The sequence below is a fragment of the Heptranchias perlo genome, chromosome 8 (genome assembly GCF_035084215.1).
Source record: "Heptranchias perlo isolate sHepPer1 chromosome 8, sHepPer1.hap1, whole genome shotgun sequence".
Lineage (NCBI taxonomy): Eukaryota > Metazoa > Chordata > Chondrichthyes > Hexanchiformes > Hexanchidae > Heptranchias > Heptranchias perlo.
This window is the reverse complement of record NC_090332.1, coordinates 86,721,347-86,739,262: the sequence shown is the minus strand read 5'-3', so window position 1 is coordinate 86,739,262 and position 17,916 is coordinate 86,721,347. Positions and strand designations below refer to the sequence as shown.

At 41.1% G+C, this 17,916-nt stretch overlaps 1 protein-coding gene across 2 annotated transcripts in view; it reads right to left on the bottom strand.

The window, feature by feature from the left end:
* The window catches only part of LOC137324777 (ADP-ribose glycohydrolase MACROD1-like), an 812,403-nt gene that overhangs the window by 291,989 nt on the left and 502,498 nt on the right, over positions 1-17,916 (bottom strand). For both annotated transcript variants that reach the window (XM_067989466.1, XM_067989467.1), the window contains one exon: positions 3,984-4,105. In XM_067989466.1, the coding sequence (XP_067845567.1) occupies positions 3,984-4,105 (122 nt within the window). The remainder of the gene's footprint in view (positions 1-3,983; positions 4,106-17,916) is intronic.

Genomic DNA, 17,916 nt, shown 5'->3' with positions numbered 1-17,916 from the left:
GCTACGTCTGATTCTGCCCTCACACAAGATCCACAGACATGCATTCTCAGCAGGGCTTGCTATTTCACCCCTCGCCAACTCAGGGACCCAGAGGAAAATTATAGTATTCCAGATCAGCTAACTCAAAATAGACAGGGGAAGTGTACCTAGCACTTTTCCGGTCTCTATGATTTATATAATTACTGCATAAATTCAATTTGTAGAATGTGGACAGAATTAAACATGACGGGGTAGAGTCTCCGTTAGGTTGTGCTGACTTTTTCAGTGCAATCGTAACGAATCAGTGCAAAAACATCGCGGAATTTTGATTTACTGCGGGCGCAAATTACGCACAGTGTAATTCGAGTTCCCGCGACCTTTTGCGCTGGCTCATAAATCATCTCGCTGAAGCTGACCATGCCTCCAGCCCCCCCACCCCCGAACAAAGTAACGAGGATGATGAATTTCCGCCGATTGCACCCGTCTACGGCCATTCAAGGAGGGTCTTCAAATTAAGCTCGTTTTCTTCGGCACAAAGGCACCAGTAGGCATGTTTTAAAATATTTCATTTACTAAGAAACTGACTAGTGTACACCAATTGGATTTTCAAATAAAATTGTTGGACTATAACCTGGTGTTGTAAGATTCTTTACATACACCAGTGGAAGTAGTAAATGGTTCAGTGTAGTTTTTTCAATTCATTTGCAGTAATTTAAAATCAGGTTACTCACAAGATAGACACCCTCATAAAAAATGCTTAATGTTTGTGATAAACCCCATTTTCAGCTGTATTAATGAAACTGCACCTGATTACCACTCTTAAATACATCAATGAATATTTTTTATTGCAGAAAAGGAAAAAAAATAAACCATTACGCTCTGTTAAGCTGCCGGATTGCGCTGATCCATGGAAGAAATGACATTTGTGATTATGTTAATACATTCCAGCGGATACTCAGAGTGGAACTCCGCCGGTGCAATTTTCGGGTCCAACTTGTACCCAAATGCCAATTGCCCACAAAGCGGAAACTCTACCATCTTATTTGGTTAAAAAGTGTTAATTAGCTTTCACTTGAATGTTAATTGAAGCTGAACAACATATTACTAGAACCCTTAATTGTGCTAATTGGATCTAGACTGCACTTATTATTAACAATTTGCACTCAGACAGTACACAGCTCAGTGATGAAGAGCAATGAATGATAATGCAGCATTTTTAAATGACCTTCAGGAGCACCACATATATTAATTAGGAAACAGCGTCCAACATATTGCTTCACATCAGTCCTGTCAACCGTGTCACCAATTATCTCCCTCAGGTTCCTGGCAGGACCCACGACTTTCCTTTAACGCAAATACAGTCGTTACCAAAAATCCCAAGAACCATCAATACCAGCTGAAGAGTTTCCCAATGACCGTAAAGTGTTTGCGTTCCCTGCTGAAGATGTAGAACCTGAGAGTCAGACGCTGACAATTCACTCCTCCTTCTAAAGGCTAACGTGCGTCAGGGCCACACAGCACCACTTTGCGCACTGGAAGATAAACGAGGCATGACTTGGGTCTGTAAATATCCACATCTTTCACTAAATGGACTGGGAGTATGGAGAGGGAATTCATCAAAGGAACAAATAAAATATTCATTTAAATTAAACTCAAAGAGTTGTGAGTTGTCCCTCTCTGTTACTGACACCGCAGTATTGTTATTTTAAGCCATAAGTGCACCTCTTGCAATGTATTCTTTCTTATCGTGAACTTGACCTGAAGACTGAGGTAATCTGTTTTTTTTCCATTAGCCTGACATGAAGGGACCCTTGAGGTGAACACCAATTCTGACAGATCATTACGAGTCACGGCTCGGACACTTGTGTTAATGTAATCATCGTCATTTGTCAGAGGATGCTTTTTATTCCCCCCCTTACTCGACTCAAAGCCCTGTTGTGGCTGGACTCTGTGGGTCTTGTTTACAAATTGTTCTAATGGAGTGGCCTACTTAATTCTAATCAGCCACAGTCTCACTCTGTCGTAACCTAACCTCTTTGTAAGCAAGCAGCCGAGATAAAAGGTACAAGAGGCTGAGGAACTGAAGAGTGAGGACATCATCAGGAGCCCGAGCTCAGTTTATGAGTTCAGCATGCATTAGCAAGCAGAGAGAGTCTGGGCTGTTTAAACACATGGGAGATTGCTTAGTATTAAGTTTCCAGATGGCTTGACATAGAAAGACTTTGCATTTATCAAGAGGTCTCTTCAGTTTCTGAAATGTAGCCACTTAAACTGTCTCAGCTAACACCAATGTAAATATTGTGTGAAATAAATCTAGGTCCCCTTACTAGCAGGGGGAGAGGGAGGGGAACAAGTGACGGCAAGATGCTGAATTATTTTTTACTGAAGAAAGCCAGCCTCAACTCCCACAGCATCTATTTTGGCAGATATTGTAAAAGCTGACATAACAGTTTATCAGCTCAAATCACAAGGTGAACGTCAGGAATTTGCGGAATGCTTTTCATCCTATTTCAGACCGACTACTTAACAAGTCACAGCAAATTGCACCACGTACGTTCAGCTGGAAGTACCACAAGAGAATTTGTCAGGATCTGTGATCGATTCAAATCGCCACCAAAGAGATGATAACTTTCCCAAAAGTGGGGGGAGGAGGGGAACGCTTAATAAATCGTCAGCATTCCTGAGCAAATCCCTTTTAATCAGCTTATAAATCATGTGACTTTGATTCCTCCCTCACCCTCCAAACATGCATCACAGTGATTCAGTTAACCTTAATGTGCTCCATCAGGCTTCCAAATTGAACATAGCTTAGAAAATTCTGCATGTTGTGGTTGTATTCTGAGGAAGGCCTGTTACAACTAACTTGTATCCAAATAAAGAATAAAAGGAAGGACAGCGCTACACTCAATCCAGGCTCACTACATTGAGTACAAATCCCTTTCTTTACTTTGTTGGTAGGGGTTGAATGGCATTGTTTTTGTAGACTGGATTGAGAAGTGGAACTACTCTGGCTATAATGTATAATCACAGTGCGTCAAAAGACGTATAGAATATAAATGTACGGTGATGCCATCAGAGACATGGTGAGACCACATTTCAAATACTGTATTGTGTTCAGTTTTGAAGGGTGTATTGGTCTCGGAGGATTCACCAGGGCGATACCCGGGATAAAGGGACAGAGCTTTCATGACAGACTGGGTAAACTTGGGTTATAGTCACTGGAGGAGAGATGGTTAAGGGGTAATCTGATCAGTTAGTCCAGCGAACACACTGATCAGATTAGCCCTCAACTGTCCCAGGGTGACTGTATTGTCTCTAACCAAAGGGAGTAGAATTGTCCCAGTTATGCTCTATGTTTAGTAGAGATGAGGGAAACTACAACAGATACACTGTAAATTCTGGCCAAGGTATACGGTACAATTCCAGCAGGCAAACTGAACGGAGCTGATGTGAATGGGAATACTGTACAATCTCAGTGAGACCCAGGAATACATTTTGATCTTAGCGGAGATTGTCCAGTATAATTAGGCATATTCACGCAATCTCAAGCAGGTGGATTAAGTAAAGCTGCACCGGATATACTGTGTCCCACCACAAGTAAATACATGCTGTACATCTGCACAATGTTATAAGTGTAATATGAATGTTTGAATCTAATCCATGTTCGGACAGTGCATGGAAAGGGAGACGGCCAAAACTCATTTGGCTTGAAATCATCAGAGGGTGAAGACTTGCATCTTTCTAAATATTAGTGGAGACTTTGACAATATACAACGATAGTTATCACTCAAAACATGCTAAATCAGCGTCACAGTCAACTACTGTACAGTGTAGGAGGATCTCAAGTTCCAAAACCTGATTTTCTAATAAATTATGGATCTTTCAAGACCTTTGATGTTGCACTGGTTTTAGATGTAGAAACCTGGTGAGAATACACCAACAATGTGGTCTTTAACTGGTCGATGTTTAAGTGTAGCCTAGACTGCTCGCGGTGTAACACTTACAATAGATTTCAGCCCTTGCGTCTCCAACAGTTTCAGAGAGGACTCGTAGCAGTTTCTCAGCTGACGTTTAAGACGCCCATCACAGTTCCCTCTAGCTACAGGTCCCACAGTATGGATGACATCTAAAAGCAAAAAAAAAAGGAACAAAGATTTTCAATCCCAGCCATTACTCAATTCCTATTGAACCTAAAGCTTGTGAACGAATAAACCACAGAACCATAATGAAATGGTTTGTACAAAACCTTGGTTGGACCACACTTGGAGTACTGTGAACGATTCTGGTCTCCACATTATGAAAAGGATGTAGAGGCACTGGAGAAGGTGCAAAAAAGATTTACTAGGATGATACCAGAACTGAGAGGTTATACCCATCAGGAAAGATTGAGCAGGCTGGGGCTCTTTTCTCTAGAAAAGAGAAGACTGAGGGGGGACCTGATAGAGGTCTTTAAGGTTATGAATGGGTTTGATAGGGTAGATGTGGAGAAGGTGCATCCACTTGCGGGGGAGACCAGAACTAGGGGCCATAAATATAAGATAGTCACTAATAAATCCAATAGGGAATTCAGGAGAAACTTCTTTACCCAGAGAGTGGTGAGAATGTGGAACTCGCTACCACAAGGAGTAGTTGAGGCAGCTGGCATAGATACATTTCAGGGGAAGTTAGATAAACACATGAGGGAGAAAGGAATAGAAGGATATGCTGTTCGGGTGAGATGAAGTAAGGAGGGAGGAGGCTCATGTGGCGCATAAACACCGGCATGGACCTGTTGGGCCGAGTGGCCTGTTTCTCTGCTGTACATTCTATGTAAAAAAAAATATATTTTTTTCAATAAAGTGTCATACTGGCCATTTTATTATAATTTTATTTTAAAAACATTTTTGCAAATCTACAGGCTGAGGAATATTTAATGTTCTATTTTACAAAATTCAGCAAAATAATTGTATTCATGTTTTTTTAAAATCATATTCCTACAATTTACATGAAAAATATTAATGCTGGTTAATTTCACATCTGTAATACCGAGGGAAGAAATCTTACATTTTGAAGATTTCTAAAAAAAAACCTCCAGTACCTGAAATGGTTTCACTTGAGTCAGTAATGAATTTGCAGTCTGGATGTGAAATCAATTAGGTTTGTCTTTTATTCATTTTAGCTTCACATTCAATACTATAATCTTGCTATTTCCTGAGCAGCATAGTAAAGCAGTCACCCACCCGCCAAGCTTAATTTCACCACTATGAATTACAAAGATGGAGCTATCTCTCTACGTTCTGTTCAATCATCGACAAAGACAGGATGGCACTCTCCAAGGATTAGGTTTGCATCTATAATTGGACAGACGAACCACTTGTACAGCAAGGCTGAAATTCTACTGCCATTGGCAAAGAATGGATCAACTCAAAGAAATACTTGCACAAAGAGGAAACTGTGAGGCCATCTTACATATGATCAATTCAGTTTCTTACGTGGCAACTTTCTGGTATCAGTCCATGCGCGATGCAGGAGAGAGCGGAGATGCCAAGCAGAGACAAAGTTGAAATTTGGATGGTGAGTTACCCAGGTGGCTGGTGCAAACCCCTAACAATCAGCTCAAAAGCTGAGGCCTTGAATCTTAGAATCATAGAATGATGCAGCACAGAAGGAAGCCATTTGGCCAATCGTGCCTGCTCTTTGAAAGAACTATCCAATTAATCCCACTCCCCTGCTCTTTCCCCAGAGCCCTGCAAAATTTTCCCCTTCCAAGTATTTATCCAATTCCCTTTTGAAAGTTACTATTGAATCTGCTTCCACTGCCCTTTCAGGCAGTGCATTCCAGATCATAACAACTCGCTGCCTAAATTTTTTTTCTTCATGTCGCCTCTGGTTCTTTTACCAATTAACTTAAACCTGTGTCCTCTGGTTACCGACCCTTCTGCTACTGGAAACAGTTTCTCCTTATTTACTCTATCAAAACCTTTCATGATTTTGAACACCTCTATCAAATCTTCCCTTAACCTTCTCTGCTCTAAGGAGAACAATCCCAACTTCTCCAGTCTCTCCACATAACTGAAGTCTTTCATCCTTGGTACCATTCTAGTAAATTTCCTCTGCACCCTCTCTGAGGTCTTATCATCCTTCCTAATGTGTGGTGCCCGGAATTGGACACAAAACTCCAGCTGAGACCTAACCAGTGATTTATAAAGGTTTAGCATAACTTCCTTGCTTTTGTACTCTATGCCTCTATTTATAAAGCCAAGGATCCCATTTGCTTTTTTTTTTTTTAAGTCTTCTCAACTTGTCCTGCCACCTTCAAAGACTTGTGTATGTGTACCCCCAGGTCTCTCTGTTCCTGCACCCCCTTTAAAATTGTACCATTTAGTTTATATTGCCCCTCCTCATTAGTCCTACCAAAATGAATCACTTCACGCTTCTCTGCTTTAAATTTCATCTGTCATGCGTCTGCCCATTTCACCAGTCTGTCTACGTCCTCCTGAAGTCTGTTATTATCCTCCTCATTGTTTACTAAATTTCCGAGTTTTGTGTCATCTGCAAACTTTGAAGTTATGCCCTGTAAACCAAATCCAGGTCATTAATATATATCAAAAAGAGCAGTGGTCCTAATACTGACCCCTGGGTGACACCACTGTATACTTAACTCCAGTCTGAAAAACAACCGTTCACCACTACTCTCTGCTTTCTGTCCCTTAGCCAATTTCACATCCACACAGTAACTGCCTTTTTAATCATACGAGCTGTAAATTAGCTAACAAGTCTATTATGTGGTACTTTATCAAATGCCTTTTGAAAGTCCATATACACAACATCAACTACACTGCCCTCATCAACCCTCTCCGTTACTTCATCAAAGAACTCAATCAAGTTAGTCAAACACGATTTGCCTTTAACAAATCCACGCTGGCTTTCATTTATTAACCCATATTTTTCCAAGTGCCAATTAATTTTGGCCCGGATTACTGTCTCTAAAAGATTCCTCACCACTGACGTTAGGCTGACTGGCCTGTAGCTGTCGGGTTTATCCCTCTCCCCTTTTTTGAACAGGGGTCCAACATATGCAATCCTCCCGTCCTCTGGCACCACTCCCATATCTAAGGAGGATTGGAAGATTGTGGCCAGAGCCTCCGTTATTTCCATTCTTACTTCCCTTAGCAACCTAGAATGCATCCCAACCTGACCGGGTGACTTTTCCTCTTTGAGTGCTGCCAATCTTTTTAGTACCTCCTCTTTTATCTATTTTTATCCTATCCAATTTCACAGCCACCTCCTCCCTTACTGTGACATTGGCAGCATCCTCTTCTTTAGTGAAGTCAGATGCAAAGTATGCATTTAGTACCTCAGCCATGCAGGTCACTGGCCCACCTCGCTGGCAACAAAACAGGATATGGCCCAGTGTCAGAAAGGAAAGCACACTATGATTGGGCCTCTTGATAAGAATCCTTCTTCACAACAAGCTATCAGCTAATATCCAATCATTACTTCCACAGGTTTCAGCCATAGTAAATTTCTGTATTTGTGCAGTTCCAGGTTCAGAATGGTTTCCCCACTCCTAGAAAATTATCTAAAATTGGTACAAGTTGACTTAAATGTGAGCGAGCTTGTTTGTGTTAAAAGACTAAAAACGGATAGCCAAAACATTTTCTGTTTTTATACAACTGTAAAGATCCACGGCACATACAAAAGTTAGCAAAGAAATTTGAAGGATTAAATACCCGCAAAGCCCCTCGGTCAGAATCCTCAAGGAATAAAGGAGGTAGTTACTAATGCTTTGGTTGTCATTTTTCAGAGCTCCATAAGTAATGGAAAAGTAACAGGGCTGGAGAATGCCAAATATAATTCCAATATTCAAAGAAGAAGTAAGGCGCAAACTTGGTCACTATAGGCCAGTTAGCCTAACACCCATAGTCGGGCGAGATGGGGTGGTGGGGGGGGACATTAAAGAGCACGGGTATCACAGGGAGCAGTCAGCATAGGTCTGCCTTGCAAACCCACTGGAATTATTTGTGTGGGTAACTAAATTAGTAGATGAGGGTGATCCAGTAGATGTTAGATTTTCAAAATGTTCTTGTATAAGGCTAAAAGGGAAGCTTAAGTTCCAAATTCACAAGATAGACTGTGAACTGGCCAGGCAACAGAGAGAAACAAAAAATGCTCTTCCTGGGGGGAAAAAAGGCAACCAGCGGAGTTAATTCAACTATCAATCAAATAACAAAAAAACAACCAGCAGGTGAGTCAGGCTCCAGGTCGGAAGAGCTGAGCTTCTATTCCAATGAAAAGTCTGTAAGAAAATATATAACGGAACATTCTTACTAATTCTCACAGAGCTCCTGAGCAGTAAACGGCTATTTTCTGAAAGCTGAACACATTTTTTTGTGCGTGGAAAAAACACGATGGGTCAGATCTTGCTGGAATGGAGCATCTCGTGGCGTGCCCAGTCGGACTTTTTTCTGCTCTGTTTTGAGCCGTGAATTGATGGACGTTCGAGCTGTTAACGGGGCATTTGGAACCTTAGTGAGCGGCGGGACCAACAGTCTATCTCCTTAACCAATGATTGAGAAAGAAATAATCACAATTACTGTGGATAATCAGGTATTCAAACCATGCTCAGTATTTGTGAACCATGTCAAGTTTCTAATCCTATTTTATGAAGCATAAAAAAAAGAGAAAAAAAGTAGTGAATGATGTCCTAAAATTTGCTGGTGCAACCCATTCCAGTTCTTAAGAACATAAGAAATAGGAGCAGGAGGAGGCCATATGGCCCCACAATCCTGCTCTGACATTCAATAAGATCATGGCTGATCTTCAACCTCAACTCCACTTTCCCGCCCGATCCCCACATCCCCTGACTCCCTTACAGTCCAAAAATCTATCGCTCTCAGCCTTGAATATACTCAATGACTGAGCATCCCCAGCCCTCTGGGGTAGAGAATTCCAAAGATTCACCACCCTCTGAGTGAAGAAATTCCTCCTCATCTCAGGCCTAAATGTCCGACCCCTGATCCTGTGACTATGCCCCCTAGTTCTAGACTCTTCAGCCAGGGGAAATATCCTCTCAGCATCAGCCCTGTCAAGCCCTCTTAGAATCTTATATGTTTCAATGAGATCACTTCTCATTCTTCTGAACTCCAGACAGTATAGGCCCAATCAACTCAATCTTTCCTCATAGGACAAGATTCTTATTTCAGTCCCACCGCAAGTACCTACCTCCGCAGGTTCAGCAATAGCACCAAGGTATGCAGTAGAAGGGACAAATAAAACAGGTGATATTATGAACGTTCCAAACATGCAACATTACTGTGACCAATTTAAGTGTGGCCACAGTAAGCAATAAAGAATATTCAACACATCTAGTGTGCCCATAATAAAGGTCTATATGTTCAGGACATACTGTGATAATTTCACTCCCACTTTGCACGATACTCTCTACGTTTGATGAATCAGAAGTATACTGATTTATTTTCTGAATGTTTTATCTACTTGACTTTATTAGACTGCAGTTTATCCATTAGCCAACCAATAAGTGTGAAGTAGTTGTTCCTTAACTTCGATTTAGCTCACAATATCTTTAGATTATAAACACATTCTAATCACATAGATAGCTAAATTGTGGAATACAGTTCAAATAGGTGGCTGTAAGTTTTGCTTTGGGAGAGAGAGAGAGATATTAGGTGGGTTAGAGTCAAGGATAGGATAAGTTGTGTAAGGTCTGTGGAAGAAATGACTTTAAAAAAAAATTAATGTGGCCACACTTAAATTGGTCACAGTAATGTTGCAAAAACTGAAAAGAGAATTAGGGAACAGAAGAGTCTAAAGAACTGATTCCCTTCATGAATTTAATATTTTGAAGAAAAGGTTCACCAGTACGAGCACCAGAGATATTGAACAGTACAAAGAAAGTCAACTCTCTCCTCTAATTTTTTTTTTTGCCTTAAAGCCCTTCATACACAATGAAGAACTTTGAAGTGCAGTGACTGTCGTTATGTAAGCACATTTTTTTTTTAAACTGTTAGCCTCTATCACCAAAATGAATCATGAGTAGCATGGTTTGAATGCCAAGGCTGCATTCATGCAGGAACACTGAATAGGAATCCAATATTCTAATACTATAGCTCAAATTTTCTAATTAATAGATTCAAAAAAGCTATGTGAATGTATGCTGAGGCACAACAAAACTAGCAGAAAACAAAAAAACCCACATTCCTTTAATTTAATCCCATGTGCCCATTTCAAGGAGAGCACATTAATGGTGCTGCGTAGGTTTGACTGTTTTTAAACCCATTCCTCATTAGTCAAACACATTGTAGATGCACAAAAAATAAGCAAACAGGGAGCAGACTTTAATGTAAAGCATGTTTTTTTTACAAGGTTCAATAATAATCTCTGTTGTAAATTTATAAACAGTCAGGGATTCAAAACTGTTAATTGGTTATCGTCTATTCGAAGGGTGAGTGTTGAAAAGTTACGAGATAGAGTGGCACAAATCCAATTGCAAAGTTGTCCTTTCAATCTGGCAATTTGTTTTTTTTTAATATCAAAGTGGTCGGATTGTGTGAATGGAGCTTCAAAAGGTGTTTGATATTTTTGGGTCCTTCTTAACCATGATTAACGTAAGCAAATGAACAGTACTGAAGAAAATAATGGCACTAAAGAGTGACAAATCCCCAGGACCAGGTGGTTTCCAGGATTTTAAAGGACGTAGGTGAGCACATTGCAGATGCCCTAACTATAATCTTCCAAAGCTCTCTTGATTCAGGAACCATTCATTTAGATTGGAAAATTGCACCTGTCACTCTGCTATTTAAGAAAGGTGAGAGAGGGAAACCAGGGAATTATAGACCAGTTAGCCTAACATCTGTTGTCAGGAAATTTCTAGAGTCTATAATTAAGGATAGAGTGACTGAACGCCATGAAAATTTTCAGCTGATCAGAGAGAGCCAGCATTGATTTGTAAAGGGTAGGTCATGCCTGACAAGCCTGACTGAATTTTTTGAAGAGGTGACTAAAGTAGTGGACAGAGGAATGTCTCTGGATGTTGTTTATATGGACTTCCAGAAGGCATTCGATAAAGTCCCTCATAAGAGACTGTTAGCTAAAATTGAAGCTCATGGAATCGAGGGCAAATTATTGACCTGGTTAGGAAATTGGCTGAGCGGCAGGAGACAGAGAGTAGGGATAATGGGCAGGTACTAAAATTGGCAGGATGTGACTCATGGTGCCCACAGGGATCTGTGTTGGGGCCTCAACTATTCACTGTATTTATTAACGACTTAGCTGTCGAGATAGAGAGCCACATATCCAAGTTTGCCGATGACACAAAGATAGGCAGCATTGTAAGCAGTGAAGATGGAAGCATAAATTACAGAGATACACAAATAGATTAAGTGAATGGGCACAACTATGGCCAATGGATTTCAATGTAGGCAAATGCGAGGTCATCCACTTTGGACCTAAAAAGGATAAATGAGAGTGTTTTCTAAATGGTGAAAAGCTCGAAACAGTAGAGGCCCAAACAGACCTAAGGGTCCATGCACATACCTCATTAAAATGTCATGGACAGGTACAGAAAATTATGAAAAAGGCTAACGGAATTCTGGTCTTTATATCTTGCGGACTAGAATATAAGGTGGAGGGTAGAAGTTATGCTACAGCCATACAAAGCCCTGGTTAGACCACACCTGGAATACTGTGTTCAGTTCTGGGCACCACACAATAGGAAGGATAAATTGGCCTTGGAGAGAGCGCAGCGTATATTTACTAGAATGATTCCTGGACTCCAAGGGTTAAATTACGAGGAGAGATTATACAAATTAGCGTTGCATTCCCTGGAATTTAGAAGATTAAAGGGTGATTTGATTGAAGTTTTCAAGATATTAAGGGGAACTGATAGGGTAGAGAGAGAGAAACTATTTCCGCTGGTTGGGGAGTCTAGGACTAGGGGACATAGCCTAAAAATTAGAGGCAGGACTTTCAGGAGTGAAGTTAGGAAACACTTCCACGCATAAAGAGTGATAGAAGTTCAGAACTCTCTTCCGCAAACGGCAATTGTTAATTTTAAATCTGAGATTGATAGATTTTTATTAACCAAAGGTATTAAGGGATATGGGGCTAAGGCGGGTATATGGAGTTAGGTCACAGATCAGCCATGATCCCACTGAATGGCGGAACAGGCTCGAGGGGCTGAATGGCCTACCCCTGTTCCTATGTTCTCCCGCTTGATTATTTTGACTCTCACATCTTAGATTACTCTCATGGGCAAGTCCCAATTCCCCATAGTTTCCAGCGTGTCCATCTAGCCTCAAGGTCGAGGTTAACTTTCTATATCGCACCCAGAATAAAAAACAAAATATCTTAATTCCCTTCACCTACTCGACTTATCCTATGCCTTCATAGGTCTCCCTCACTTTTGATGAGCGAATGAAGCATCACAACTTCAGGCTTTATTTCAAATTGAAAACCACTAAGTTAATTTATTTAACAAAAGATGAACACGCTAATAAGTAAGAGTCATTTAACATTTATATACTCGCAGTAGAAATCCTTCCACTTCATTTCTCAAGTGAACAAAATATCTCAATTCAAAGAACGAAACTAACCTTTTGAAAATAAGTTTTAAATGTTTCTTTTCCTTGAATTTTTCACTGTGGGAACCTAATTAATATAAACCTGTTTCTTGGAATCCAAACCAATGTCCTCGCTTTCGAGATTTTCAGACTGACTGGTTCCTTCTTTCAAAAGATGTCCGAGTTGACACTCGATTTAAAGAGAACACCCCCTTTTTATATCCACAAAGGAGTTACCAGGACTTCCTGGATTTTAAAACTCTGACCATTGAAATTTAAAAAGAAATGGTTAGTCATATACAAGCTAAATCAATCACACAGCACTGTCTAATTTTGAAGCATTGCTCTCTCCAGCTAAAATTGTAACTGACAAAATCTGCAACATTTATCGAGATAGGGGCAGGAATCGGAATTGGTTTTAAATTGCTGTGACAGGATTTAAAGGAATAACTACAAAATTAAACACGTGCTTGCTGATAAAATTGAAGTGCATGGTATTAAAGGAAATGTCACTGCATGGGCAGGAAAAACAGGAAACAATGGATACTTTTCAGCTGGAGGGATGTCCCTCAGGGGTCAGTGTAAAGGGCAATAAAGTTCTAAAAAAAATTATATATATCGGAGATGGGCAACAGTGGTGTTTGAGGTTACGAGCATCGTTCATATCTCCACTTATAATATTGTGTCACGAATTTGTTATTTTTCAATTCAAGCAACAGAATGCAGAGAAAGCAAATTCTCAACAATTACTTATTGATTAGGGGAAAAAAGACAATAGTCTACACGTGTGAGGTAGGATAAATTGCTTCTTCTTCACTGTTTTGATTTGTTTTCTTTTCTATATAGCGTACGTGGAATGTCGAGATATTCCTTAGTTAAATGTCACCTACAATATTCCCAAACCTACTCCCCACACATAATCCCAGCACCTTCAGCACAAACACATTAAACTGCAATTACCAGCATACCCACGGGCACATCTGTATCACAAGCAGTGGTAATATCACCTGCTCATGACCATTTAAGTGGCACAAAGAAATTAATACCACTGGTTGAAGAAGCTATACTAAATAGGCTCGTTTACAGGACAGGATGACATCAGAGAGGTCTTCGAGGCAAGAGCCCTAACACACCAACCAGATAACCACCAGGCAGTCAAGCAATTCGGAAGGTCAGGGAGCAAAGAATGAAGAATATAGAAAATTCACAATGACAATGATCTTTTCAACTCCAGAACAGTCCACTGTAGGTAATAATAGTAGCCATTGTTAAATCAGGAATAAATTACATTGAGTGCACTCAGAGGGAAGAGTTGTATGACTACAGATGGGGACTGGGGACATCTACCAGGGAAGGCTCATCAGAGATTAGAGATACCAGCCAGGCTAGTTTCTGCCAGTTAAATAGCAACCAGAAAAAACATGCAAATCATGATGGTAGAAACCTTAGGGCCTCTCTTGCCATTTGAGCCGTATGCCGTAAAATAACACATTATAACCACCGGTGCTAACCACTTGCACTCCTCGCGAGCAGGACGCCATTTCAGAGCGTTTTACAAGAATGAGGAAATGGGAGGGGGAATGGATGGGGAACCAAAGGCACATTTGACGAGGAGTGTTTTGGGGAAGTTTTTAAAAGCACGGAGAGAGATGGCAAGGCAGACGGAACCATGTAGAGACTTCGGGGGCTATGAGTATCATGGCTGTATGAGTGATGTGGCTGGAGTAAGAAAAAGAAAGGCTTGCATTTATATAGCGTCTTTCACGACCTCAGGATGTCCCAAAGCGCTTTACAGCCAATGAAGTACTTTTGAAGCGTAGTCACTGTTATAATGTAGGAAACACGGCAGCCAATGTGCGCACAGCAAGGTCCCACAGACAGCAATGTGATCATGACCAAATAATGATATTGGTTGAGGGATAAATATTGGCCAGGACACCAGGAAGAACTTCCCTGCTCTTCTTCGAAATAGTGCCATGGGATCTTTTATGTCTACCCAAGAGAGCAGACGGGGCCTCGGTATAACTTCTCATCCGAAAGATGGCACCTCCTACAGTGCAGCGCTCCCTCAGTACTGCATTGGAATGTCAGCCTAGATTTTGTGCTCACGGCCCTGGAGTGGGACCTGACCCCACAGCCTTCTGAGAGTGCTACCCACTGAGCCACTGCTAACATTAGATAAGAAGTCTCGTGTTACAGAAGCAAAGGGCACATGTAAAGGACATCAGATAAGTAAGAGTTCATTAAGGCAGGGTGGGCCAAGGCCATGGAAAGAAAGATGAGAATTCTGAAATTGGAAAGCTGAAGTCAGGAAGCTCGTGGGGCTCGGAGAGGATGGGGATGATGGGAATGTGGGGCGTAGTGCAGTTGAGGATGCGTGGCATTTGGGATGAGTTGATGCAGGGAGGCCAGCGAGAAGATTACTGGAGAAGTTCAGCGTTGAGGTGATTGCACGGACTAGGGTTTCTGTGGCAAAAGTGGAGGGCTGAATGCAGAGGCAGGCAATGTTGCAGGGTTGGAAGAAAGCGGTTTTGGTAAAAGTGAGGATGTAATGGTGGAAACTAAGCTCAGGATAAAGCAGGAGAACAACATTCCGCACTAAGATTGCGAAGCAGCAATCAGAGCAGCAATGACAAAGAAATGCATTGTAGAAATCTTGAAGTGAAGTGATTCCTAATGAAATAATTCCAGACGTCCCTGACCAACATTAGTGCAGTCACTTTTAACTCCTCCTGTTTCATGGCATGCAATCGCTCTTCATCCATCTGGAGCTGTATTCCCTTCTTAAAGCCAGGTTGTGTAACATGCAGCAAGCAGTGAAGATTTTTTTTTGGGTCGCACTAATTGATGCATTCAAGCACCTCCAACTACACTTCAATGTTCCAAATGTATGTTCCACAACCGATAACACCCTTATGTGGCCCTGATTGTAGCTCCTATTGGTTTTGATGTCTGAGTTCTGTATTGGCGTCATGATTTCATCCAACAGACCTGATACTCCAAAAGCCATCAGTCAAATGGTGATTCTCCTTGATTATTAGCACACAAGAATTTTGCAAAGTGAATGCAGTTTGGGTCAGTCATCATCCCCAGGTCGGCCAAAGAACCTCGCCATCACACTCTGCCTGCTCCCTCAACTGTTCACCCATCATCACTCTTCCATTCGCATCTTCCCATACACTCGATGCATGATCGCACCATCTCAGCTTGGCCTTCCACCTGGCTTTTCCCAAATTTCCAGCTATAAATTTGACACCAAGCACCATTATAACGGTTTATGCATCCTGTACTTGCACATCCCCTTGCTTTTAATACATATCACAAAATTATTTTCGGGCGCTTACATCTGACTGTGTCTGCAGTCCAACTGAGGGAATCCTGCACATAGAAGTTATTTTGCCTTGCTGCCTGTTAAATGAAGCACAAAGGTAGCATCATCAGAACATCAGTCCCCTTCCACATATACTGTGGCAATGTGCTCTGCACAGTATCAGTATAACCAGCTCCAGAAGCTTGGAGGTGAAAAATTTCGAGGCAGCGGTAACTCGCACTGCCAGAGACAGAGCTGTTAGGGTTCAGAAAGATGGTGCTTGATCTGCAGTAGTAACTCTCACATCTCTATGATAACCTCCCTGCTGAATCCGAGCATCCTCACATCACTCTTCCCATGGTAATTCTCTTCCACCTGGAAATGTGCTTCTCTTCATTCTGCCCCTCCCAACCATCCTCAGAGAGAACAATCACAGGAGTTACTCCAAGAAAACATCTTCTAGAATGCTAAGAAATGGTGCAGAGAGTTTTTAAGCCATCTTTTAGCTGGTCTGTATTCCACACATGCGAATGTTATAGTAGACCAGAACCACCCCAAAATAACTGGCTTCATTGGCAGATTTCATGGCTTTGCAGAAAGATTCTTGACATAGTTTAATATGGTAGTGGCTGACACAAATTGACAGAAATTCAATCAGAGCCTAAATATCTGCTACAAATTTGATTTTCAGACTTAGTGTGAACCAAACTGTCACCGATTCCCATCCTTGCCCTAACCTCCAAGTTTCCGTCTGCTCACTAACAGTGCCAGTTCAATTTTCTTTTTTTCTCTCCAGACAAAATAAGTGGATTGTTATGGAAGATGGGGTTCCCAAGCCTCCAACAGAACGAGCAACTATGTGATTCACGTTCTACGGCCCGATGTCCATATTCCGGCACTTTGGGACAAAGGTTGTAATTTGAAGGACAGAATGTGGCGAATTATTTCCATGAGGTACTAAAAATAAATTCGAGACAATCTATGCAGAACTTACCCACTGTACACAAACTTAACCTTTCCCTGAGTGGCCCAGTGTGGCAACTGACAAAACTTGCAGCATTTAAACAGGCTCGAGTGCCAACTATTGCTGAGACTCGTGTGCCTACGGTCACAGAAGTGCCGAGTGACTTAACCCGTAAACTACCGAATCCGAGAGACCAGGCTGTCATTTTGCTTGAAGCTCACATGCACTAATTCCATTTGAAAGCAAATCGCTACACCACTGAAAGAACCACACTGCCCCAAGGAACGCTTTTAAGGAGACGTACAAAGTTACAGGAAGAGTACAAATGTGAAAATCTGTGGTTAGAAGTTCAAATACAGAACTTTTGCATAAAAAGATTTTTTTTTATAATCAGGACAAAAAAAAAGATTGAAGTGATGCTGAGGATGATGAATTGGTGCTGTGCAATTTGGCGTATTAGAATTCACGAGAGTTGACAAGCCGTGATTAAAACCACTTTCATGCTGCCCATTGCAATCATCTTTGCACTCAAAGAATCAACAAAGCACATAATGACTGACAATCTATAGAGGAATTCAGGAGAAAAGAACCTTTAATTGGTATGTGTGGGCTACCTTGGGTCTCATATTAGACCTATGCCAGATTAACAATTTAAAAATAAAAATTCAGTCAAATTGCACAAGGTAATCAAAGTTGGTGATTTGCAAGACCACTACTTAAGATTTCTGCGATCTGGAATTGAAATCCCACGAAGGATCAAATACAATTAAAGGATGTTCAAATGCAAATTAAATGCAAGAAGAAACAGGCTCGGGAGCTCGACAGTGGATGACAATGCGGAAATCTATCTAAAGGGTTTCCGGTTCGAAACTGAATAAAACAATAAAAGTTAATTCGGTAAAAGTTAGACGAACCACGAGAAAATAATTAATTAATCGTTTTTCTAGTCGGAGGAAGTAAAAGGATTCAAAAGTCAAAAATTGCGGATGCTGGAAATCTGAAATAAAAACAGAAAATGCAAGAAACACTCAGCAGGTCAGGCAGCATCTGTGGAGAGAGAAACAGAGTTAACGTTTCAGGTCGATGACCTTTTGTCAAAAGTA